Here is a 25,350-nt window from a genome sequence, read left to right as displayed (position 1 = left end):
AAAATTGCAATAGTGTCCCATCTCACTTCACCAGTTCAGTGGAAAGCACCCTTTCTGAAAATGGCATTCAAGTAAATTGCTTATTTTCTAATTCAGTAAACAACCCCTTCTGCAGCACTCTGATATCAGAATGAGAAATTTGTTCCAAACTACTTAAATCAGACATTCAGTTTGGTTTTCACTTTTCCTGTCATTCACAGAGCAGTGCATTCGACAGTTTGCAGCCATGTAATAGTCCTTATCCCCTTCTCCACAGTCTTTCAATACACTAATAAAGCAGTAACAAGCTCTTTCATGTGCCTTTTTTCTTGAGTCTATTCTAATTAGGATTTGTCAAAACTAATTAGAGCATACAGGTATATTATCAACACTTTATACAGTTTCATGCTTCTAAAGAACGAAACTCTCTTAAAATCTTCCAAGTTAGTATAATGCTGAAATTAAAAACTGATGTATACAAAATATGAATAAAACATATCAGTATGAAATAGTGAGTTAAGTCAACTGTAAAACCAAAAGGCTACAAACTGTCACCTAACATTTGACAGAGCAATTTGAAAGTAGGGAAATGGGCTCTAATTTCATCAAACTTGATATAAATATAAGAACACCTATTTAACTACTGTTTGATACCCTAAGAAGATTATGCAGCTCTCCAGAAGACAATTATATTGTTCAGTTTCCACACAAGATTTGCCCATGGCTGTGGCTCAGCCATGAATTATATTTTTTAATATAAATGTCTCACCCATAATAGAGAGGAATTACTATTATTGTTATTATGTAATATAGTACTGATTTATCACAAGAAGAAAAATAAGAACTAATTAAACAATTTTCAAGTGAGAGCACATACCAGAAGAAGCTGCAACAATAAAAAGCAAACAAACAAACAAACAAAAAACAACAACAACCAAGACTTAGAGGCTTCCAAGGGCTAAAGTACACCTAAACCACTAAATATGTGTAAACACCACTTCAAAACCTCATTAGTGCTTATAACCTAAAATGAGTGAGCTCCTTCTGCTAAATGAGACCATATAAATAGCAAGCCTTGTAAACCAAGGACACTTTCTGTATAAGGTAACTTCAGAAACGCCAAGTCAATGCTTTGATTTATAGGAATAAACACAAAACATCAGAATGCCTTTACAATCCCACTGACTTCCCCTTGTTTTATACACATGCTAAGGTGTCCCATTTAAAGGAAAGTCAAGGGATGTATACAGAGTGAATGTTAGAATATAAACATTTATACCTCTTACGTCATTGCACCATATATTCCACTAGATTAAGAAATTATGATTCTTGCTGAAAAATCTGCTAACTAAGAAGAAGCAAAAATACTGAAAATTGAGGATAATTTACTAATCCTTAAGCATTATGAAAGATTATTACTAAATATGTCATGAAACATAAAATTATTTAACAAGTTAAAAAGCAGTGTGGTAATAAATCTGATAATATGGAACAGCCTCCTGAATTTAATAATGATTTCTGGAAGTTGATCAACTATCAAAACAGAATTTAGGTATAAAATCTCTGTATTTCAAAATAGAATAGGTAAATTTCCCCTACAAAGACAACAGACTAAAAGAAAATGGGCAACAAATATGAAACTTCATAATAAAAGAGGAGGATGTACAATGACTTCCAAATAGTTAAAACTTAATAAGAAAGATTTATAAGCAGCTAGGAAAATGTTCATGGTAGCAGATGATAAATATGCTCCTGCAAGTGTAATAAAGACATTTTGCAGTAGTCTTTCAGTTTAAACAACACTGAACATTTACATGCTGAGCTAATTGAGTGATTAATCAAATCTTCAGAAAAAAAATTTTCTATTCTAACACAGTATCAACCACATCTATAAAGGATTCACCTCTTATTTACAGGACCACGGAATCATAAATCCAAGTGGGTTGGAAGTGACTTCTAGAGGTCATTTAGTCCAGCTTCCTATCTAACCAGCACCAGTGGGTCAGGGCAGCTGTGGCCGTGTCTCACCAAGCCTCTAAAGCCCTAATGGAGTTGGCTACAGCACCCCCAGGCAGCCTGTGTCAATGCTGCACCACCTCCCAGCGAGGAAGCTGCTTCTGATGTCCATCAGGGACCTCACATGCTTCAATTTGCAGCCACTGCTGTCTCACCTGCCACTGCGGAGAAGAGTTTGGTTCTGTTTTCTCTGTAACTGCCCTTCAGGTAGCTGTGGGTAGTTCCTAAATACCTCCTTGGCTACCTCTTGGTGGGAGTCAACAAAGACAGCTCCCTCAGCCTCAGCTCACATGTGCACCAGACACATTTACAGATTTGTGCTGGACCCCATTCCCTTCCTCACATCTCTCTTGAATTTGGGGGTTGCTGGCCACCAAGCTGAGTACTGTTTTGCAGTTGCAGCCTCACCAGTGCCAGTTGGTGAGATATAATAACTTCCCTCAATCACTGGAATTTTTTTCCCTTTGTTTTTCTGTTCAGTTTCTCTACTGGTTCAAAACTCTCCTCTAATTGGATTGGATTAGTGCAGAGGAAGCCGGTGACCAAACTAGATTTGTGTTGCTTTGATCTGTGACTCAACTACAAACCTTTTTGTCCTCTCAGTAACACCTCAGATATACATTTCCCGAAAATATATGAAGAAAGTTGAAATAGGTGCCAACGTTACTGTAGTTCAAAGGGACCAAGGCACTTGAAAAGGATCTTGATGCCTTGTAGACAGTAATTCCAGAATTATCAAAGTGGTCATAGTATTAGTATTGAGCCTTGCCCAGGAGACCTTCAGCACATTTGAAATGGCAGAACTGAGCTTTCTGGTTGTCTTTCTGGTGAGGTCACATTATTTTGGAAGGGCACAAAAGAAGTGGTTACTTATACCAGCAAGACCCTGAAAGATGTGCTGGTCGAACAGGAAAAGGGAAAGAGTGAGGCAAACTGAGAGCCCCAAAGGCAAAAGTCATGTCTGAGAGAAGATATGGCTTTGATATAGACCTGGTCCTGGGGTGAGTCAACCATGCTTTGATCTCAGTAGAATTTGATTATAGATAGGTAACAATAAAAGAAAATTACCTACAAAGCCTGCAATCTGAAAACCAGAAAGTCAGAACGAAGCACTGGACACTGTGGAAAACTTGACAAACTCTCTGGAGACAGCACAGTAAAACAGACTGTGAACTAAGACCCAAATAAGACAGATGCCATTTAGAACAGTCCAGTTTCTCCCAACACGGAAGGTTCATTGTCCTGGTGATGGCAAGAGTTTGTAGGGACTCCTGACTTATTTTTCTGGAAAAGCCAAGCCAGATGGCACTCACTGGACAGAGGAATGCCAAGTGGCTTTTACTAGCTAAAAATCCTACTGGTCATTGATCCCCCACAGCGAGTCCAGAAATTTCTCCTAGTCTAGCTTGTGTCCTGGCATTCAGGGGAGCAGACATCCTGCTCAACCCAAAGAGTAAAATCTTCAGGGCAGAAGTCAGTCTGACTCTCTCTTACATGGCTAGACACTCTTTAACATAAAAAAGAAAAGGCAAGAAAACCCCAACACAATACATAAAGAGTAAACTATCACGAAAAAGTTCCAAATATGACCAGAATAATGCATTCATTTTTCAGACTTTGAATATAGTGTGGCAGTTTCAAACATCAGTCATAACATTTATGTCTCAAAGAACAACAGAAGCTTCCAATTTTGTCAATGTTTTTCTTTTTTTCTTTCATTTAAATGAGGTCAGAAATGAACGAAGCTGTAGGAGTCCTCTGGTTCAGTTAGAGTGATCCCTTCTGCAATGCAATGGTCCCCAAAACTGGTCCTTGCTTTTTTCACATCTGACAGGAAACTCATGGTCTAATCATGTTTTTAAATTAACACAATGTTATATGTAATATCTCTTAAGCGGGACATGATACTGCCCATATAATCCAACAACTGACAAGGTAGCCCATATATGGAATCCTCTGAAGAAAGGAAATGTACCAATTGAGAAACAATGCACCTATTTAATCTTTTCATATTTTTCCTGCATTTCAGAACTGATGGTACTTCATGAGATACTTCATGATAATCAGAAAGAGCGATGCCTAAGGAAACATCTTAGAATCAAAACAACAGTGAAAGGTAGTCTAGTAAAAACATCTTCTTCCTATGGAGCCACAGAGATGGTTAGAGATACTTAGATAATGAAGACTGAGGAAGTACTTACAGTCTTGAAGACTTGTGACTTAAGAACAATGATGAGATATGCAATTACCCATATTACATACTACCTCTCTTCACATTCAGATGAACAGTTAGCAACGTTAGGCTTCATTTCTTGTTCTGTGAAATCTGTATATTTTTTTACCTAACCAGCCAAATCCCTGTTTACTTGTCAAGTCATCAAGCATAAGAAAGATACAGCATATGAATTTTTCTATGTGTTCCAAAATCCACCCAATTTCTGTGATAGCTTTTAAAGAAAACACTTAAGCAAGCCTGACAGAATCTGCAAACTGAACACTGCTGAAGTAAAATTGTATGCCCCTAGGATAAGTACTCTTTTACAGGCTGCTTCCTCTGTGTATGCCTTTATACCTACCTCAGGTAAAATTCTCACTGATTTCACTGGGAGTTTCTTAGAAGAAATTAATATTTCATAATGCTATGAAACCCAAAACAGAGGGGATTTCTTAGTCACAATTTCCTCAATCAAAAATTGACACTGAATTTGATAAAAAAATGAGTGGCAAAAACATTACAACACAAGATAGGAAACCTTATTCATTTGCACAAACAAAGTAGCCGTGCTTAACCTTTGTTTTTAAAGGATTGATGAAGAATTTTATTTTCAACTCATGGAAGCCCTGTCGAGGTCAAAGAAAATGTCTGAATTTTTTCCATGTGAGAAGGATGTTGCTATTTTGCTAAAGGTGGAATTTTACAATGTGTATACACCTCTGAATACTATTAGTGCTCTTTCCAAGATGGAAGATATTAACTTTTCACATGGTAGATTGAATTGATGCATCTTGTAAATGCAACATTTCAAAGACACTTTTTTGAAATGTCCCAGGGAAAATTTAAAATTTAATAAATCATTAAATGCAATCTATAAATATCAACATAAAATGGAACTTTTATCTTCATTAGGTCTTTACACCTGTGCAAAGTCAGTGTTAACTAACAATAAGAACAATAGGATTTTTTACAGCCTCTTTCTCTTGTAGAAAGGGCTGAAGTGAGTGCTGAGGAAACAAATCTAGGTCTGGGAAGTCTAATGCTAATAATTCAGATGATCTCAAGGCTCCATTGATTTCAATGACCTTAGCCAATTTAGACTAGCTAGGAATCTAACACCTTCTAATTAACTTCCTGTCATGATGAGATGCTCTGAAATGAAAGAATAGATCTTTATTACTGCTCCACACACACACCAGAATCATGTGGAGAGGCAGCAAGTCAGAGGTGTTGGGTCAACTCCTTGAAGTCCAAGTGTTACAGAAATGGCCAACAAAAATGTTAATTAAAGAATAAATTGACCAAGCTTTACAAACTGGCTCAGTATCCACATCCTGAAAGCTTTAGAAAGTAAAAGTTATCTCAGAGTCTAGAGAACAGGTTACCTGTTGTTTTTGTGGGTCAGTAGTACTGTGGGAAAGTGCAGCACCTGGAAGGTGCCCATCGCCAGGAGGTTTCCCTGCCCCAGTGCCAGAGGAGACATGGGATGGGGTGAGCAGCTGAGCACTGATGGGACCATAGCCATTGGAAGGCCGATGAACATTATTCGAGGCAGTAGCTACTTCATCTTCATCACCGGAGTCCGTAATCAGGATAAACTCAGCCTTAAAAAGGTCATTCTCCTGCATTTCTCCTTTGCTTGAATTACACCCCAGGGACTGGAAAGCCGGTCTGGTGTTGTCTGCACGGACAGTGGACACACAGGCTTGTCTGGCCCCACTCTTTAGGGCCAACTCATGGGAGGCTGTGTTAGGCTGCAAAAGATACAAGGGGAAAGATCCAAATTAACTGTATTTTATTTGTGTTCCCCAAAATGTGAAGTAATTTAGGGTTTTAGGGTGGCTGGCTCTGTGCTACCAAAGGTGCAGGGGGCAAATGAAGCCTGAGCGCTCAGCAGAAACCACCACCCCAGGGAGCCCCCTGCTTCCAGCCCCCCAGCCCCTGCTGCAGGGGCTGCCTTCCCAGAGACTCACAGAGCAACAGGGGACTCTGAGCACAGCAATGGCCCAGGCTGCCCCAGGAACCGAGAAGGAGGGTGCAGTCAAGCCGAATGAGCTGTCAGACCAGACTACACCAGACACGATGGGAAGGCATCCCAACTGCGGGATCCACGGGAGCAGACAATGCTCTCCAGAGGAGTCTGACAGACAAATCTGGGACAAAATCTATACATATTAATGAAGAAACAAAGGCCCTTAAGAGAGGGCATTCTCCGAAGGGAGCAGACAAAGACTCAGAGGTCAGAGAGCTTTACTGTTATGTTCAAGCTTCTCGGCACAGACCACAATTGTTCTTTGGATTTTCTGCAATTTCCACATCCAGTATGTCACTTCTCAAGCATGCTTTGGATAAGAGAAGGAGTAGTGCAAACTGCACATACAACACGTACATCATCAAATCATTTGGTATTGAAACTATTGTAAATTATATTCCCCTTGGAGAAGGAACAAGGCAAATGAATAGACATGCTGTGTACTGCAAGAGAAAGCCTCCAGATGGGGCTCACATTTGAATACTGCTTGAGGAATACAGTAATTACAAATTCCTACTTCACTTGCAGCTCCACGAGTCCCTGAAGCCCAGTTCTTTGAAAAAATATTGGACCACAAAGAGGGATATCACTAGTATGAGTTTGACAGCGTTATTTTGATTATCTGATGTTGGTTAATTTCTTAAAATATTGTTCAGGTTCCAGACATTTTAGAAAAGGGGCTAATCTATGCTGTGAAGGCCTCAGTATTGCATCAATTGCCAGAAAAGTATTCTCTGCTAACTGAGAAACACAGGGAGATGGATGACAGGAAGACCTGATTCTGCTTTACCCAGGGCATTACTTGCAGAGAAACCAATACAGAGTGGCTGAAAATGTAACTAATGAGTTAAACATCCTGAGGATAATATTCCAGTGAGTGTCTCTTCAAATACATCCATCCTTTGCCCAAATCTAACCCCTTTTTTGACAGATAGGACACTGAAAATCCTGGAGCGTGTTCAGGTCAGAGAGATCTGAAGTCCTGTGAAAAGTTTATTACATGGAAGAGCACCCAGGACTGTAGCCCGAGCAATGTCCCAGGAAAGGAGCTTTTACTCAAGGGCAAAATTGCTCTAAGATTTAATATTAACCTGAAGGTTGCAGTAGCCTTTCAAGCAGCATGGAATAAAATAAGAGGCCATTAAGTGTTGTGAGGCAGGAAAGGAATAACAAACACTGTGGATTGACTAAAGGAAGGAGAACAAGGAATGTTGTGCTGCTGGCTTCACCATTGCAGGAAATCACAGGGACAAGCTTTCTAAGATAAAAAGATCACTTTGACTTTGATGCATTACAGTGCAGGTATGAGAGGGATTGGCACCTCTGCTGGAAGCCACAGCACTGGCACTCGCTGAAATCAGGATCCAGTGAGCAACTCTTGATCAGTTCCTGTGTAACAACACCCTTCTCACACCACCCTTGATGCCTTGAAGATCAGGAAGGAATTCCCCCTTGTCTGCCAAGAATATAGTCTTGCATGAATGACAGAGGACAGTATTGAGATGGGCAAGGGTTTCCTTCCAATATAAACTCTGCCAAAGGCAAAACAAGCTATGGAGCAGACACTGGCCTTCTCTTGCACAATAATTCTACATCTTGGTAATTAAAACCAAGCATAAGCCAAGAAACCATTCAAGGGAAAGAGCTTCAGTTCAGTGATGCTTAAAATATTTTTTTCTGTATCTCTTGAAAGAGTGGAAAAATTAATGCAAACAAAAATCTACCTTATTTAAAACTTCTTGCTTGCTCAGATCTGTTGGTTCCTCTGGAATTGTCACAAGGAACTTAGAGATATCCACAACCTCAAAATGAGTTGGAAGTCGTCCAATGGATGGCACAAATGTGAAGGTTAATGGCTTGGTTCCAGATTCTTGAGAAATGACCTACAAAACACATAATTAGTTCAACCATTTTATCCCAATAAAGATGATTTTTGTCAGAATTGAAATAACATGAATAACATGAAATTAATAATCTACGTAACTCACAAGCTTATTATTAACTATATTGGTCATTGTTTGGTTTTAGAGGGGTTTTTTAATCGGATTTATTGCTTATTAAAGTCTTCTTTAACAGACAAAATACTGCCTTGATTATACCCATCAAAATCCTATATATTCTAGTAGTGTGGCACAGTAGACAGGAAAACATTTGCTCAATAATTTATTATTCTTTCAATTTTCCATAAAAAAATCAGAAAAGAATACTCAATTCATTTCAAGGTTACTTTTATCTTTATTTAACTCCAGCAGAACAACAATTTAATTACACACTGTATCTGGGTAGATTATAGGCTCTAGTGTATTTGCTTTGCAACTTAAAGCAAATTGGGAAAACCTTTGCTCTGCAAAAAGAAAGCAAAACATGTTCACATTTTCTAATGCAAATGCAATTAATTCTGAAAAATATCTGGGATGAAATCTGATTCAAATATCTTCTCCCATTTTCTGTGGGCCATTCAGCCACATATACCAACCAACTTTGTGTCTGGCTGCTTATTCCTCCCTCCCCCTCTTGCCTTCTCTCTAGGTCTGAGTACATAGGGCCTGAAAGCACCAAAGACAAGAGAGACTAAGAGAGGGCAATTTCACCTAAATGTTCAGCTTTATCACAGTGCTCTCTCATCCCTCCCATCTTCTTCACAGGAGATACAAGACACGGAAACAAAGTCCACATCATTTACAACTCTCAGTTGCTTTGCCAGACCTAAAAAAGAGGAACTGCAAATGCCTCATCAAGGTAAAAGGAGGGAAGCACATCCCAAACCACTGAACCTGACATGCTGACTTTCCCATTACTTGTTGTACAAAATCCTTCTTTCTGATTCAGAACTATGGAATATACTGATTTTCCTTTGCTTTATCATCTGATTTAAAAGTTATGGCAGTTAATTGTCTTTTCAATAAACTCCAATATGGAGAGGCTCAAATTGTATTGAATGATGCAGGAAAGCAGGATTACTGCTTTGGTCTTTTTTTTTTTTTTTTTTTTCTTTGCTCGCTTATTTAAAGTGAAATAAATGGGAGAGCTATGACTCTCATTATGCTTCTTAGTCCTTGCTCCTGTCAAAAGTCAGGGTAACATCAGTACTCGAGGGTGTGCTCACTAGCCATCAGCTGCCAGTCCCTGCAGTGCACCAAGGGATGTGAGCACCTGCTGTACCTAAAGGTGCCTTCAAGAAGCAGGATTACTTGCACAAAGGCAGAAGCACCCATCACATTAGCATTAGTGATTTCTGTACAGCTGATCTGATTCACACTTTTACACAGCAACTGGGTCTACACTAAAATCAACCTGAGGTGGCCTTTGCCTTCCTACAGATCTGCAGCTGTGCTTTCATCTTCTGTCTTTAATTAGGATATGCAGATGGTGACTCTCGTACCTCGGTTGCCTTTACTAATATTTTTCCCCTCTACCTCAACCTCTTGTCATGCTCTTGTTTTGACACTCAACAGCAGCTGTCCTGTATCACTGGGTATTCTTGTGTCAGAATGCAAAACATTCCTTATAAAAGAAAAAGGAAGAGTGTGCAAATAGCAAGCCCAAACGCAAACAGATTTACAGAGAATAACAATCAAATGTGCTAACATTGTTAAACTCACAATGTTTCATCTGCATATTTGTAACAAGGAAATACAAACAAAAAATCAAGCTATAGGTTCCAGGCTGTTGCATAGGAATGGGGGAGATATTGCTAGCACCTAATTCTGTACTGTGTCTTACCTTGTACTTCCAATTTTATTCCTTGGTATAAAAAGTAAAGAACACACAAAGAATACCTTGCTGTGTTTGGCCTAAAGACACTATGGAAAGAATCACCAAAATTGCTTGCAAGCTATAACTAAGATAGGAAAACAAAGATGGGGAAGCAAGAATTTTTTCAGGTGGAAGATACCATGAAAGCATAGCATTACTTATACTCCCCTAGTGTATATTATTTTCCTAGAGTTTAAAAAGCATACATGAGCAAATAGAATTACTGCATTGCAGAAAGTTTTAAGTTGCCAGATACTGTGTGAGGCAGTGATAGGAACGTGCTACTCTTAGTTTCACTCACAGCAAGTAAGAAACAGGAACTTCCAGCAGGTAAAACTGGTCATTCCATCTAGGCTGCACCACAGAAACCCAGACAACAATCAAATATCACAAGACTAGCCAGAAAATACAAACATTTCCACTGGAGGAAACAAAAGAGAAATATTTCTCACTTAAAAATATTTTTAAGTATTTATTTTCCTTTTATAGATTGAAAAAAATAAGTAAAAATACTTTGAAATGTTAAGTTTTAATTGAACAATGTGAAACAGAAGGAAATGTTGCATACTACTTTTTTTTAAGGTACAGAAAGGATTTTTGCACTTTTTTTCATACGTTCATCTCATTTACTCTCTCTCTTTCTGGCTGATGTTTCTATCTTTGAAGAACTGAAGGAAATGAACAGGTTGGACTTCCAGCATTTAATTACATCTATTAATAACACTCTGACATGCAGAAGTAAACAAGAGAAACAAGCTTAAAATTAAAATATATATAAGTATATATGAAACTTCTTATCATTTTTTTCCATAATCAGTGGTAACAGCAAAATGAATTCAATGCCATACATTCTCTGCTGCTGGAATTCACTTGAATCAATGCAACTACAGGAACAGAAAAATACCAAATGCTGAAGTCAATTGAAGGAATTGACTTCAATCTATTGAACTTCAATCTATTGAAGTCAATACCAAGGAATTCTGTTTTATATTACATAATCAACTTTTTATGTGCAATGAAATAATTGATTGTTTCTAATTGTAGCATTCATGTTATTTAGTTCTTTGAAGAACATAAATTATGGAGTTTAATATAAATAACCATTGAATATCTATCAGAGGCTATTGGCTGCTGCATAATACATTGCCAAATAGCTTCAAAAGAAAAAATTTACTCTAGATGACTTCCGAGAATTTCTCTGTCATCAATTTACAAGCGGGTTTGTTGCATAATTTATACCATCAATTTACAATTGCCCTAGGGATAGCAACTTAAATTATATTAATTATTGTTTTCATTACCACAGCTTCTAGAGTCCTTACTTGTAAAGCACATTTTTAATGTCTTGGTTACCTTATGAACACAAACCAAGGCTTCCATTTAATCTATCACATGCTCTATATGCATTCAGCATAGTGCCTACTTTGTAATTTAAATTGAGGTCCCATTACTTCTTAGGATTTCCTTCTGGAATACAGATTGCTAAAATATAAGAATATGCTGGTTCACATTACCACTTCTTCCACTGATTTGCTCGTGTAAGTCATTTCAAAAATAAAATAATACCCTGAGAAAACCTCATTCTTAATCATCAAGTACTTCCTTTTGAAGATATTTATTTGTTTAAAGGCCAGAAGAGGAAATATATGCATAAATAGTAGCAAAATAGTAAGCGTGTATATCATGACACAGAGGCACATTGACTGAAGCACTGTTTTGCTCATAGCACAGATTCACATGCCCACAATTCCTGAGTGATAAATATAGCTCGAACACAGAGAGAGAGCACAGCTAATGCCTTTCACCCAGCCAGGGAGAGAGGCCACCAAAAACACAGCCTGGGTTCTGTAACTCCTTTTCCATGTTCAGACTAAAGTCAAACCACAAAGAGACGTTGTCCCCTCCTCACACAGAGAAAAAGTCTAGTCTACTACAGATGGAATTATCAGTTAATGAGATGTAAGAATTTTCAGCCTGTCTTCATATCCTGGCTTATTATAGCTATCACAGTAACCTAATATGGATTAGCTGTTTACTGTGTAATATGAGCTCTGGCTTATCTAAAACCTTTTACAAACAGAAGCAGATGATCATCTGAACACCAGCTTTCTATCTGTGAAACTTCAGGGGAAAAACCTAAATCTGTTCCAAAAGTCCAGGATGAAATTACAGTCAAGCAGAAGTTTGTGTCAAAGTTCCCAATGACAGCTGTGGTCGGAGCTTCCCCAAGCCCTGTGACGTGCCCATCGTATCACCTTCAGTAAAACAGTTTTTTCTTCTTTCAATACAGCAGCACACACTAAAATGCAGACAAATATCTTTTGAAAATTAATGTGTGTAAAGCACTAGAAAGAGCAAATGAATAATAGTATAAAATCCTAATCTGTTATTCAAAATGCAAGAGCTCATTCAGATGAAGTGTTTCTTTTCAAATATCATTTTAATTAGCTCTTCAGCCCAGCAGACTCTATACAACTGTAACAGCCCTTTCATACTGCTCTACACGTATTCAGCTAAGTTCAATAAAAAGTAAGCAAAGATAACCTTTAATTTCCTTCTTTTGCAAAGGAAAAGTAAAATGCTTTGCCTGTTATGCTTAATTGACTTAACTGAATGCAGTTTGAGTAAATGGCCATAAAACAGACCCTAAGGTGACCTAGGTCTTTAAATCATATTTTAGGATCACTAACAACCTTATTTGTTCCAGTCCTCTAAACCTAAGAAACAACATCTTCTAAGCTAAAACACCTCTGTTGTAACATCTCAAGCTGCTCTAGTCCATCACCTACACACAAACCCTTAGCTAGACAGTCCCACACTCAGACTGCCCCCAGCTTCTCCCTCACCACTTCCTTCTGCCTGTCCTGTGTGTTTTGTGTGGATCAATCAGAAATCATGCTGAAATATTGCTGCTGATTTTGCACTAGTGTGGCCAGGATTGCCATCTGGTCTTGCACAGAAGGCAGTCAAGGACTGACAAAAGTAGACTGAGTAAGTTTGAAGATTGACTGCAGAAGAAAATAAAAAAAACCAGAAGTGGTGCTGCCTAACATGTACATGGACTGCTTACCAAATACATTAGTGGTCAGAAGTGGGAGACTTCAGATCAATCCAATGCCTGTAGATACACAAAAATATCTGCACCTAAACTGGGATCCTTACAAGGTCATAGGACCTATGAGTTCATATGTAGAATATCCATACTAGCACACGCACAAATACATTTACAAACTCTGATACACATAATATATGCTTATACAATGTCATGATACTTCTGCCCAACAAAAAGCCTGCAGACTGCTTAGTCACATTAGTGTAAGAGCAGCAAGGCACTACAGATCTCTGCGCTTTCCAGTCCATTTTTTAACAACTTCATCTCAATTATTCAGTGAGAAATTGAAAGTTATGTATTCTTTTTCCTCTAAGAATTTCTTGCAATTTCAGCCCTGCAAGAGAGTCCCAGAATGCTGCTGTCATCTTCACAGAAGTTTTGAAGCACATTCTTATCAATTCCCCTCATTGTCTTTTCCCAAATGCTGCACCCATAAATAAACAGGTGCCGTTTTCAAATCGAGCACTGGGAGCAGAAATAAATCCCTACTTCCATCTGTCAGAGCTGAAAGATCAGTCTTGTGGGATGATCCTAGCAAGGCACTTCAGTTTTTCAGTATCACACGTCAGCCATTAGCCCTTTGGTGTCCTGAGGTGGCTGAGTGGTTGAGAACCAGAGGGATTTCAGCCAGAGCAGCTGCCCCACACAGAGCCGAGGCTCGCATGTGGTGAGGTTCCACCACCACAGCACCGAGGATTGGCAGTCCTGCCCTCACCACCACAGGAGAATCAAGCCCACGTGGTGCTGCCATCACAGATGAGCATCTCAGCAGTTTCCCTTTATAAAAATGCATTGCAGAGCAAGTTTGGTAACACACCAGTGATGCTGTTGCAAGCAACATATTTCAGAAGCAGGTGATGCCCAGAATCACATCTGTGCCTATACATATCCCTGCATGTGTCTTCTAACAGACCATTAATTTTGTACAATGAACTAAATATGGACTCCAGAAAAAGGAAATAAATAATAAAGAAAACATGTCATGTTAGCATAGCTTGAAGGCTGTTGAAGAAAAACAAGGGATTTTAAAAGATGCTTCCAGAAGTACAAGCACAAGATAATAGCAGAAGCCTTGAAAGTGCAGGCATGGGACAGGGGTCCTATGGCTACAAGCACAAATCATTAACAATCAGTTATCACTCATTACAGGAATGCAAAACTGTGTCCTGGTATTAAGGACAACAGAGGAAGGAAAGAACCAGTATCCAGCATATGTAAAACATTTCAAATATCATAGAATTTGGATACAGAATTTTCTGGTCAGTGAAGAAGGAACAAGTAAAATGTAAGCAAAGATAGAAAAGTAACTTCAAGTGGGCTCAAAATGCACAGTAAGCCCCACTCTCAACATCGTGCACCTCCCTGCAATCAACTGGAGATGCTGGCAGCGTCCATAACAATGCATAGAAAATAAAAAAAGTGGTAGAAATGAAGAAGTTTGTCTAGGCTGGTTTTAACTGTATGATCATGGAAAATGAGCTGTAATAATAGGAGCATTTTTAAGTGTGAATATCACTGTAGCTGGACTACATCATCGTACAAGCCCCATGTATAAGAGAGTTTGTGTGCATTTGTGTGACCAGTACAATGAGGAGATGCTAAGATAAAACAAACTGAAGAAAGGGTAAGTTTGAGAGGTAGTACATGAAAATCTTTTCCAAATGGGTAAACTCAGTAGATTAGTGGTCCAGCTGAATACACAAGAAATTATAAATTCAGAATACCAAGAGTCAGCCCAATCTGCCCAAGACCACCAGGACACCCTGGAATCAGCAACAAACAAGTTGAACCCCATCCAAGAAGGCTGTATCTGCTATACACAGAAGAAGACTCCAGGATTACACACACAGACCACTCATCCAGAAGTCAAAGGCATATTAGTAGAACTTTTTGCTTCTGCACAAAGGGTTGTCCTGCCAGCTGTGGCTTCAGCTGCATAGCTGTGAGTTAGTGCATGATTGTACATGAAACCTGCTTGAGTAATCAGATGCACCCTGTGAATAATTATCTGCTGTTAGTAAGAACAGCTTCATTCTATTAATGAAAATATCTTGGACAGTAAAAAGTGTACTGATGAATGTTTGTTATGATGAATGCCTCCTCTGACCTGTCCCCCTGTCAGGGAAAAGGGAATTAAAAACCTTATAACCCTGTGATTAGACTGCTAATATTTCAATTAAAGTAATTACAAATTTTTGTATCTCTACGTGTGTTTCTCAAGCTTGCATAAGTTGCACAAGGTATTTTGTCTTTGACCATACCCTTGAGGCTTGGTAGTGATCTGAATGCAGATGAGATTGAGCATTTCCCAGCTGTGCAATATTTCTGCTCATTTTCGAAGGATGCCTTACTGCTTTGTTTAGACGCAACTGAAGGCAGACTGGTACAGCCTCACTTCAGCAACGAGGCATTTTAAACATCTCCAGGTTAACAGTTGTGTATGAAATCCCTCATGGATTTTCACGAGGATATGCTGGATGTCAGGGCTCTCAGTGCTTCACAGTGAATCTGCCATTAGCAAGAGCACTTTAGCAGTATTTTGGTGGACACAACAGCATTTTTTTCAGAACAAGATTTTCTCTGTATTTCCCCAGGTATAACTCTATCCAAAACAATTCAACACAGAGTGTGAACATCCCTGTCATCCAAATCTGACAGCAAGAAATGAACAACCATGGCCCTATGTACCCTGGTCACCTGGTATTTTAACACTTACTCTAAAAAAATTCTCCTCAAACCCAAATGACCACAGGTTCAGTCTCAAATTCACTCTCACTGCCAGCACTTTCAGCAAAGAAGAATGACTGTTTCCAGGAGAGGATAAAAGATAGTTTCAAACACTCCCCACCCAGAGACTTCAGCTACCTCTGTGTAACTTGAATGTGCTCATTCCCATGACCGAGGTTAACAGCTCCTGTCATTTTACCTCCTGCCCCTGATAAAACCAACCAGCTCCACCTGCTCTCATCCAAACACCAAAACACAGGGAGATGCTCATCCATGTCCTGTAGGTACTATATGCATATGTCTCCACATATGTCTCCTCATTTTGACTGTTTATGCTTCCCTAACAATTTCCTTTTCCTCTTATTTTCCTCTTTTATTACTTCTGTATGTTCTTAGCTAAACAACCTTAAAAGTAGATTTAACTTTTTAATAGCTTTTTCAGTTTAGCTTATTAAAAATATTTTTATTTTAAAAACTGTAAAAATAAGGGGTTTTGAGAATTAAAATGTTTTGGACAAGTTTGGTTTAATAGCGAAGTAAGTTTTCATATAGAAATAATTGATCTGGCACAGTGAAAGGAAAGGTTAATGTGATTTGCTTTTGGTAACACAGATTCTATCAAGTACTCTCCTGTGTTTGGACCTTTCTATTATAATTATCCTAAAAAGTTTTACTTAATTTAAATCTCTGCAGAGTTACATTTTCAATAGATATCTCCTTTCACAAATTGCTATATCTTGTGTCTGAGCACTTGTCTTGCTAAGGAGCTGTATCTTTGGAGCAGTCATCCAAAGGATATAAAGAAACACATAGAGCTGTACAGCTTAAATTTTCAAAGGCCGTAGAGCTGCCATCCACATACCAGTGACAGATAATAACACATCCTTCACATTCTGGACTTACCTCCCTAAGTGATCCTGACATACTCTCAAATATGATTATCAGGACTCAAAAAGCCATCTGGCCTCTGGATTTATCAGGTTTTTCTATCAATCAAAAAAAGGGTATTTTGAAAAAAACAAAGCTATGCTTTCATAGACTTCAGGACAGGCAAATTAAGACTTTAGTCTTTGTCCACTCATATATGACCAGATGAGGATTTCTAGTTAATCTGCTATCATTTTTCCTTTGCCATCCCAGCAGACAGCAGTGCAAGTCTTATGATATCAGCTAACCTATGTTATTCAGCTCTTTTCCATGAAGAAGACAATAGAATTCTCATTAATGGTAATTAGGGATACCAAAGTATTTTAGAAATATCAGATGATAAATTTTCAGTTTTAGAACAAAGCATATGTAAGAAAAGGCAGTTAGTATTTTAATCACTAAGAAATGGATTATGTCATCCCGTATTATCAGCAATAGGCTTCCCATCAGAAGCTGTACCACCCTTTACAGTCATCCGTGCAAATGATTTAATGAATAATCAATACAAGCCTATCTACAAGCATTCTTACCTGTCCTCTGTTAATAAAACTCAGTGGGCTGATAATTCAGATGACTCTTTCTCCAGACTGTTGTCTATAGTACGTAAAGCACAGTCGGAAGATAAATAAAAAATTACATTAAAAAATCAGCAAATAAATGTCTGTGATAGAACTGAAGAAGAGGTCTTATTTTCCCCTTCTCAGCAACGATTTTCAGAGGTCCTTTTAATGAGCTATTTTCTGAGTAGGTCTGTGTGGGCCCAGAAGAATGCTGGCTACAAAGAGTAATTATTCTGGCACTCAACTACTAACAAACAATAAGGTAAAGCTGAATGGCTGTTGGCTTCTTCTGCACGTTCACAGGAGGGCAGAATAATAAACTCAGAATCTTGTTTTCTACTCTGTGCAAATCATTAAAAAGCAGCTGCCTTTAAACATTTAACTTCAGCTTTTCCAGCTCAAGTTCAACAATGACATGGTCATTTCCATATGACTATTTGTTGGAAGAATAGCTACACTTGTTCAAGTTAATAATTCTATTTTTATTTTTTTTTTACAAAAGTGTTAGTGCGAAAATTGTCATTTTACAAACTTGACTTTGTCTCATCAAAAAACAAAAACTCCTAGCTCTCCACTTTGGCATAATCATCCAGCTAAATACAGTCATGTACCATTCTTCAGATATTTTAGAATGTAGGAGAAAGAATAGAAGAACTGTAGGAGAACAGCAGACTGTACATTTTGCACCAAGAACAAGAATAATCTCTGTAGCCAACAAATCTGGACAGCCAGCAAACTGAAATCTATACTTTGCCTCAGGCCTCCTGTGCAGCTCTGAGTAAGCTAAGTAACCTTGTCTATACTTAAATATTCTGACAGTCCATGGGTAACTGTAACTTCTTCACCATATAGCCCCAGATATTCTACATCCACATGACATTATTTGACTAGTTGTGGTGAAGGTAACATTCATAGTTAGCACACACCAGCCTTAATTTAGGACAACTCCCACTTCTCCAGCTTCTGTCCCTAGGAATGACAAGGCACATATCAAAGTTGCCATGTGAGTCCAGCCAAGCAGCTCTTCCTGACTGGGACTATTCTGTTCATATGGCCGTCTTTACCTAAGTCATGCTCTAGCTTTTGCCCTATAACTCATATTCCCACCAGAAAAGTGATATAAACTATATTCTTCACTTTCAAAATCAGGTTTTCCTTCTTTCTACTCTTATGTTCTTACTCTTACATTTCAGTGCCAGTTAACACATCTACTCACCAGTGATTCTCTCCTTTCTCTTTTATAAATGTATTATGATTTACTAATTCTTATCACTTAGCTTTCTCCTGGTTACTCTTCTTTCCAATTCCAGTTTCCAATCTAACTTTAAGTTATGGCAGAGTTTACAACATCTGAAGTGGACTTCTGGAAAAGTGAGATAACATTTCACAACCAAGTATGATACTAATGTCAAGCTTCTAAAGAAGAGTCTTCCAGGTTTAAGCGAAACCCCAGCAATGTTGTAAAGAATACTTAAGGCTTTCCACCGAAAATGTGCAGATAACACTATCTCTATGGATGCTAGGAACTAACCAAATGGATCCCAGTATTATAAAAAAGGGCAGAGGACGTAATATCAATGAAAAAAAATCCACACATTGTCATTTACTTCCTACCAATATTTTCTTCTGAAGTTTCCATTCTAAGAATTCAGGTGACAATGCAATGGGAAACATTTTTGCATGTAGTGAGAAAGAATACAGATGCATTACTTGATTCTTATGTATTTGTACTTTCATGTTGCATCTTCATTCTAAGCACTTGGAAGAAGGCATGGATGTAATAATCGTAGCTTTAGATTAAAGCAGCAGTTGAGTTAATTTACTGCCAGAACTACAATATCAGAGATTTTATAAACATTTTTATCACCTTAAAATATTTCAAAACCTGTATTTCCTATAATACCACAAAATAAATTTATTACAATCAAGGTCAACCCTAACAGTAATTCCAGTATATTCCATGTAGATTCTTAAACCACTCTCGTCACCAGGGAAAACTCTTTGCTCTCAAGTTGTGCACTACGTGACATCACTACCATACACCACACGAGGTGTATTCCTGCTCTCCTCCTGTCCAGAGCTTTAGCATTTTGATAATATTATGAGTGTTCATAAGTCAAGGTTCTCTTGTGCTGTTTTTTTCTATTAGCTAAGGACACACGCCCTCTTCTTCAAACTACAGGTTTTAGATCCCAATATTCTGTAGCCATTTAAAGGGACCTTTGCTCCGTTTGTCTTCGTGGCAGATGACTGCAGCCTCCTGAGAGCAGAGCTGCCAGATTCAGGGATAACGTTGCTTGCTTACTGCAGTGCTCCAAAAATGCCTGGATTGAGGAGAATTCTGCAAGACTTCAGGAGAAATTATGATTTTTTTTTTTTATCACTCTGGACCTTTCTTTTTCTGAAAGTTACTTGAAATATGTCAAATTTTACCCAAGATCTGAGTGAAAATGAATGTGATTCTGAGTTTCTGAACTTGGTCATAGCTTTGAAAAGGGAAGAAGTATATCTTGGATGTCAATTACACCTTATTTCTGTCATTCCTAACAGTAGAGCAGTACTGATGATTTATCATCATGCTCCCAGTTATAACAACGTACATGATTTCAAAAAGAAACTCAACTCTGAGTTAAAGTTAACTTCAAAACTCTGGAAAATAATATTATAAATGCATAATTTGCTACCAGCAGAGATGGCTTTTATTTTTCATTCATCTCCTGAAAAATGTCCTTCAGGTAGAAATGAAGATTGCAATTCAAATCATATAAATTAGGATATTAATATAAAGTTTAAAAACTGGAAGCAGTTCAGTTCGTTAGCTTAAGATATCATAGTTTTAATTTCCAAGATCTGAGATCGCTAAACCAGACATCAAATATGTATCCTTAATTTAAATTCAACAAGAAAAAACTATAACTCAGGTATTATTTTTCACTCCATGTTTTGGCAAGTCAGAAGATTTACAGATAATAAACAGATTTGAACTTAATAAAAGTCATTCTTATGCGTCAGCAAATAACTTTTGTCAGTATTCTTTATCCCAGGGATTATATGTCCTGTGAACAATACTAAGAAATCACAAGCATTTTTAATTAAGCTCTCCTATCTGTCTGCACAAGGCATCATGCAATCTGAAAGCTTCATAATGAATGTTTTCTGTACAGTTTCATCACTTTACATAACACAGATTCGTATCTAGTCTCAAATTACAAAAAATAAATTAAAAAATAGTAAAACTGTAAGTCATGTATTAAGAACATTTTAAAAGCAATGTATTGGCAATCCAATGGAATTCTAATTATTTACACTTTGCACTAAAGCTTTGGGTTTTTCAAAATAGTCTTACTTTTTGCAAAAAAAGGCATTGCTGTATTATTTATGTTCGACTCTTCACAGAATTATACTTCATGTTCCTACTGACTATGGTTGTTTCTTCAGGAAAAAAAAGGGATTAGGAGCTCAGTCTTGCTAACATTATCCAGCTGAGGTTTTGATTACAGCAGAGCTCAGGCACTCAAGAGAAGGACAAGGCAGATATGCCCCCCAGGACCAGTCCTCTTCCCTGAAATACTCATTCTCTGACTCTTAAAGGAAGAGAAAATAATGACATGTATCTTACCAAAAAGTAGTGCCCTCATGCAGTATATGTCTCACAGTTTCAGTCTCCGATTTTGCATCTGCCCTGCCTATTATGTCTTGTTTGTTAACTAGCCAGGAATTGGCATGGAGAAAAATAGTTTGAAAACTAAGAAAATTAAACTAGTTATTTTTGGAAACAACTCAAAAGCCCTGTTGTTGTACCAAGTACTTATTTTGTCTCTGCAGTCCAGAAAAGTTTCCTATAGAAAATTACCAAATATGCTAGTAGCTGTTAAAATTTCACTAATTTAAAATGTTGCCCTTAATTTCATTAGAAGGCAGACACTGTGGTGTGTTGCAGGTAGTCATGTCTCATCTGACTGTGTTGCCATTGTACATAGGAAATCTCTTCCCCTTTTTAGTTCTGAAGTGGACCAGTAATTTTTTTCATTTAAGTATTTTCTTACACATTACAACAAGTCAGTTTGTTGAACAAAACCTTTTAACAAAACACATTTGGTTTCATTCACTTTTTCTCTGGAAGGTTCCTTGAATCAGGATGGAATGACTAGTGGAAAAACAAGACCAGAGAGATAGAACTACTTTTAAATATTCTTCTCTTTGAAAGACAAGATGGAAGCTTACCCCAAGTTTCCCACAGTGCTGACGAATGCCCCAGCTACCAGACTATTTTCAGATGTCTCTTTCTCAGATGTGTTTTTCAGCATAAGCTTCAAAAGATGTCTTCTTCCATAAGCATCAAAAAGCAAACTGACAAGGGTTTAAACCTTCCTTCAGATAAAGCTTTTTTCTAATCAGAAATGTCAGCCCCAGTCACTGAATGTTATAATGATGACACAATCTTCCAGTGTCAGAGAAGCATTTGGCACAGAAATCCTGATGCAAAGGCCTTGGATGAAGGATTTGAGGAGTGAGCAAGGAGTTTTAGGTAGCTTTAAGATGACAAGTTTTGTTCTGCAGTACTCAGTGGAACCTGCCTTTCTCCTACAAGCAGCCAAGACCCACTGCAGGACCTGATGGTCACAAACAAGCCAGAAGGCTGCAGGTGAAGAGTCTTCCACCAGCCTTCATTCTTGTTCCAAAGCATCGCATCTGAGAAGCACACATGGTCACAGACAGATCTGAAGCAATTGGCAGGCATTTTTGTTTTGTTTCTCAATAATAAATAAACACAAGGTTTAAGGCTGCACCGGCCCATAGCTGTTCTTGGCAGAATTCAACAGCAAAAAGGGCTTACAAAGAGGATTTGTGCTACAAAAGAAAAAAAAAAATCGAGTCTGCTTAAGGACTCCTTGGCTGCTACACAGTACACAAACTATTTCTTAGTCATTACACTTTCACTCCATTTTACTAGAACCTCAAACATCCATTAGAACATTCAGGATTAGGAGGCTTTGGCATGGTTTATGTAGAAACTGAGTGTGCGTGTGTGTATGTGTTTGTAAAATGAAAGCCTGGAGAATGCTATGTGAGTAGAGGTGAAGTGTCAAGAATTTGGGATTTGATTTTGCAAGTAGCTACGTCAGCAGACTATATACTTGTCACATTACAATAAACTAGGCCTTGCTCAGATGAAACTCGAGTTTTTAATGGTTACCTGGGAAAAATTTTGATTTGAGCAAGATGTTATGAAGTTTTTGAGATTGTATAAAAATAAAACAGGCTGTCATACATTTGCACCTTCCAACTTAAAAATACACTTCATTCCATGAAAACTAATGAAAGACACAGTTCCATAACAATCATCCTGTATCATATCAAAAGACTAAATTCTAAAGAATCAGGTTGTTTCAGCCCTTATAATTACCAAAGTGGCACACTTCAGTAGTTGTTTTTCTCATCCAAACTTGGATGAGAAAAAAACAAGCCTAAAACTTCACAAAAACTTTTGCAGGATTTGTTAGTCAGCAACATTGCAATTCTGCATCCTTTCTAACATATTTAGCATTTTTTTTGCTATTTGTCACCATTTTGAAACAGCTAGTATACAAATACACAGTTAGAAAGCATATTCTGAGTAAGAATTTGTATACATTGTGTCCCTCACTACAACTGATTGATAAAATAAACCCTCTGGTAAGAATTCATATTTTGTCTCTGTTCAGATTGAGTTTGCACTTTTCCAGCACCTGCAAAAATTTACTAACCAAGTTATAAAACACACAACTTCTGGGAGCCTAATGAGTGATGGTTCAATGCACAAACTTTTTTCCTTTTCTAATTCTTTTTTAATTATTGAAAAATGAAATCTAAAATAAAATAAAGGCACAATATCTTTGAAAAATATGCAAAGAATGTAATATATTCATGGAGCAGCAAAAGAAGGCGCACAAAAAAGCCACCAAATGTTAGCTAGTTGTTAGATCTTGTCATCAAATGTAAAAGATTTTCAAACACTCAATTAAATTCTATTCAGAATGCAGAGAACCATTAAAAGCTTCTTGAAACTTTCTAGGGAAAACTGAATCATTAGTAGGGGAAAGCCCCCTAATGAATAAGAACATTTAGGGGGAAAAACTTAAAATACCAATCAAACCTAGGTTAGTATGAAGTAACACAGAGGGATTAATTTAAAAATAGATAGAAAATCTACAAAAACATCCATGTAAATAATTAATATTTAGGGCAATGCAGAAGCAGCTAAGGACTAGCTGCTGATCAGGACATGGGAATGAAAAGGACAATTTAGATCCCCCACTCTGGCCCAGTGAATATATTCAATTAGTTAAACAACAGGAAAGACTTTCATTAGGAGAAACCCACTGACATAATCTGTGCCTAATGATGAGGTACTGTAATTCTCCTGCAAATGAAGAGATCTGAGTTCAATTCATAATGTTGGCCCCTTTCTCACAGTGTTCTCTAGGTGTCAGCTCTCTGCCACAGCCTGAGACAGGACACTGGACCGGCCGAGACTCTGGTTGATCCAGTGTGGCAGTTTTTACAGTCTCATTCTTATAAGAAACTGATACCCAGTTTAGAGGCCTAAATTTGGAACGAGTCACAGCTGAGAATGCTGAGCAAGGCGAGCTGCTCCCCTGTGGCCCCACTTCAGATGCTCATAGTTTTCAAGGGCTGGGGTTTAGCCCCTTTTCTACAGTTGGCTTATCGTGATGCATCCCTGAGGCAGCTCCTGATCACGACTCTGGGGTTATAACTTTCCTGGGTGATTACTGCAGATAGATCCAAATGACCCGTTCTTAAACTCCTGAGCTTGGGAGACCTGAGCCCCTCTGGGTCAGCAGACATACAAATACATTGTAATAGTATAACAGGTCACCTAATTTAATCAGTACAGCAGAGCTCTGTGCTAATCAAATGACTCATCCTCAAGTGGCTCCCATACAGATGGTGCACAGTGTGGTGGGAGGCATTAGCCTTCTTTCCTTTTGACATGGCTCTCCAAGCTTTAGAGGTAGCATGCATGTACCACTGCCCAGGGGACCCAAAAGATCCCCAAGCACCTGAAAATTAGTGTTGCAAAGGCAGTGCTGGACAAAGAGCCACTGTGGTCCCACCCCGAATGACTCACAAGTCCCAGCAAGCACCTCTCAGTTCTCACAAGAGATCTTTTCTGTTCAAATTTCCTGCACTGCTGAATTGTTTATGTTTTAGAGAAACCCCCACGCTTACTGTCTTCTTCCATAGTATCCACATGGTGACAATAAAAGTCTATGGCCAAACCAACTCCAGTGAGATCTAGGATGGTAAGACATCAGAACCTTGTGCAAGTAAATGCCTCACCTCTCAGGTTCCCACCATTCATTCAGAGTCCATGCCACTTATGTTCCCCTCAAATTCGTGTACTTTGGAGGGTTATGCAATTTGTAGTGCATATTTTCCAGAACAACTCTGCTAAATCAGCCTAGTAGTTTCATACCAGTCATTCAAATTCAGAAGTTAGCAACTTTTAATCAATTTTATACTGCAGTCAAATGATTGGCACATTTTAAAAATACACCAGTCATTACATTAGTACTACTATTCCATGGTCAACAGAAAAAGCATATTTTTCCAGACACCTAATTTTGAAGGAAACATAAAAAATGGATTTGTATTCTGAAAAAGGAAAAATCCTTGAATGACATTGAATCTATTCATATCTCAAATTGCTGGCAATGAAATTAATTGTATGACAGTCTCTCATAAGAAAATGTTACATATAAGCATTTTATATCCAAACCAATTAATGATATCTTTGACACTAGGAGAGAGAGAGAGAGAGAGAGAGAGAGAAAGAAAGAAAGAAAGAAAGAAAGAAAGAAAGAAAGAAAGAAAGAAAGAAAGAAAGAAAGAAAGAAAGAAAGAAAGAAAGAAAGAAAGAAAGAAAGAAAGAAAGAAAGAAAGAAAGAAAGAAAGAAAGAAAGAAAGAAAGAAAGAAAGAAAGAAAGAAAGAAAGAAAGAAAGAAAGAAAGAAAGAAAGAAA

The 25,350-nt window shown here is 37.9% G+C and overlaps 1 protein-coding gene across 3 annotated transcripts in view; it reads right to left on the bottom strand.

The window, feature by feature from the left end:
* MLIP (muscular LMNA interacting protein) overlaps positions 1-25,350 on the bottom strand; it is a 104,878-nt gene that overhangs the window by 53,211 nt on the left and 26,317 nt on the right. For all 3 annotated transcript variants that reach the window (XM_027898322.1, XM_027898324.1, XM_027898323.1), the window contains exons 2-3: positions 7,967-8,125; positions 5,596-5,964 (exon numbers count right to left, since the gene is read on the bottom strand). In XM_027898322.1, coding sequence (XP_027754123.1) covers positions 5,596-5,964; positions 7,967-8,125 — 528 coding nt within the window. The remainder of the gene's footprint in view (positions 1-5,595; positions 5,965-7,966; positions 8,126-25,350) is intronic.

The sequence above is a fragment of the Empidonax traillii genome, unplaced genomic scaffold (genome assembly GCF_003031625.1).
Source record: "Empidonax traillii isolate 1590-97213 ecotype Southwest subspecies unplaced genomic scaffold, ASM303162v1 scaffold591:size1139884, whole genome shotgun sequence".
Classification (NCBI taxonomy): Eukaryota; Metazoa; Chordata; class Aves; order Passeriformes; family Tyrannidae; genus Empidonax; species Empidonax traillii.
This window is presented reverse-complemented; position numbering and strand designations above follow the sequence as displayed.